Source organism: Microtus ochrogaster, unplaced genomic scaffold, assembly GCF_000317375.1.
Source record: "Microtus ochrogaster isolate Prairie Vole_2 unplaced genomic scaffold, MicOch1.0 UNK108, whole genome shotgun sequence".
NCBI lineage: Eukaryota > Metazoa > Chordata > Mammalia > Rodentia > Cricetidae > Microtus > Microtus ochrogaster.
The window spans coordinates 570,527-572,031 of record NW_004949206.1 but is presented as its reverse complement, the minus strand read 5'-3'; the positions used below and the strand labels follow the sequence as shown (position 1 = coordinate 572,031).

General features: G+C 45.5%; 1 protein-coding gene across 1 annotated transcript in view; it reads left to right on the top strand.

Moving 5' to 3' along the window:
• The first annotated feature begins 984 nt into the window (after positions 1–984).
• The window catches only part of Dprx (divergent-paired related homeobox), a 4,299-nt gene continuing 3,778 nt past the window's right edge, over positions 985–1,505 (top strand). Inside the window, exon 1 of the mRNA XM_026778138.1 lies at positions 985–1,030. Within this exon, the coding sequence (XP_026633939.1) occupies positions 985–1,030 (46 nt within the window). The remainder of the gene's footprint in view (positions 1,031–1,505) is intronic.

Sequence of the window (1,505 nt, the reverse complement as noted above, 5' to 3'; positions counted from 1 at the left end):
GATAGGGACCTGGATTCCATACCAGTGTGGTGGTTAAGAGTACTAGATAGGGACCTGGATTCCATACCAGTGTGGTGGTTAAGAGTACTAGATAGTGCCATCTGTGACTTCAGTCCCAGGGGGTCTGACATCGTCGGGCCTCTGTGAGCACTGTACATGGTACACAGACAGGCATGCATTCAAAACACCCATATACACCATTTTTGGTGGGTCAGTGGTGGCACTCGCCTTTAATCCAGCACTCTGGAGGCAGAAGCAGATGGATCTCTGTTAGTGTGAGGCCAGCCTGGTCTACAGAGCAACTTCCAGGACAACTAGGGCTGTTACACAGAGAAATCCTGTCTTTTTTTTTTTCTAAATAGTTTTTAATTGAACTATCCATTTTTCATCACTCCCCCTTTCTTCTCCTCTCCTCTCCTCTTCTATCCTTTCCTATGACCTCCATGCTCCCAATTTACTCAGGAGATTTTGTCTTCACCTTCCTATATAGACCCATGTATGTTTCTCTTAAGGTCCTGTTTGTTGTCTAGTTTCCTTGGTGTTGTGGCCTGTAGGGCTGGTTTTCGTTTGCTTTATGTCTGAAAGTCACTTATATGTAAATACATATGATATTTATCTTTCTGGGTCTGGGTTACCTCATTCAGTATGGTTTTCTTCTAGATCCATCCATTTGCCTGCAAATTTCGAGATATCATTGTTTTTTTACCGCTATGTAGTACTCCATTGTGCAAATGTACCATATTTTCTTTATCCACTCCAGTTGAGGAGCATCTAGGTTGGATAAATTCTGTCTTGAAAAGCCAAAACAAGAAAAAAATTAGAACTGCTGTAGATAACTTGACTAATTAATCACCTAGTGGGCCATGGGGTCCCGTTCAGGCGGTGCCGCCATGGCAGCACTACCAGCCGTTTCCTCGGCTTGGTAACAGCACAGGAGTAACATTTTCTTACATATTCGTTTGCCCATCATGTTCGCGCATATGGATGGGGGCCTTTGGCTATCGCGATCACTTTCCACACAAGTCTTTGGGTGACACTTCCACGTCTTCCAGAAACACACCCTGGAGCACTATCCCAGCTGAATCGTGTGCTGCGTAACCCAGCACTCTGGATGGAAGCAGGACGACCTCACAGTTGCCGGTCATTAACAGCAGGTTCTTCCTACTGCTAGGAACCCTCCCTCCCCCGAAGGTTTTCAGCCCTGAGATAATCCTTGCACGCCCAAAGCCAAATCCCTAGTCCTTGTTTTAAAGATTTATTAATCATATATACAGTATTCTGTTTGCATGTATGCTGCAGGCCAGAAGAGGGCACCAGATCTCATTACAGATGTTTGTGAGCCACCATGTGGCTGTTGAGAATTGAACTCAGGGCCTTTGGAAGAGCAGGCAGTGATCTTAACTGCTGAGCCATCTCTCTAGGCCTTGGTTTTTCAAGAAAGAGTTTCTCTGTACAGCTTTGGAGACTGCCCTGGCACTAACTCTGTAGTTCAGGCTAGCCTCAAG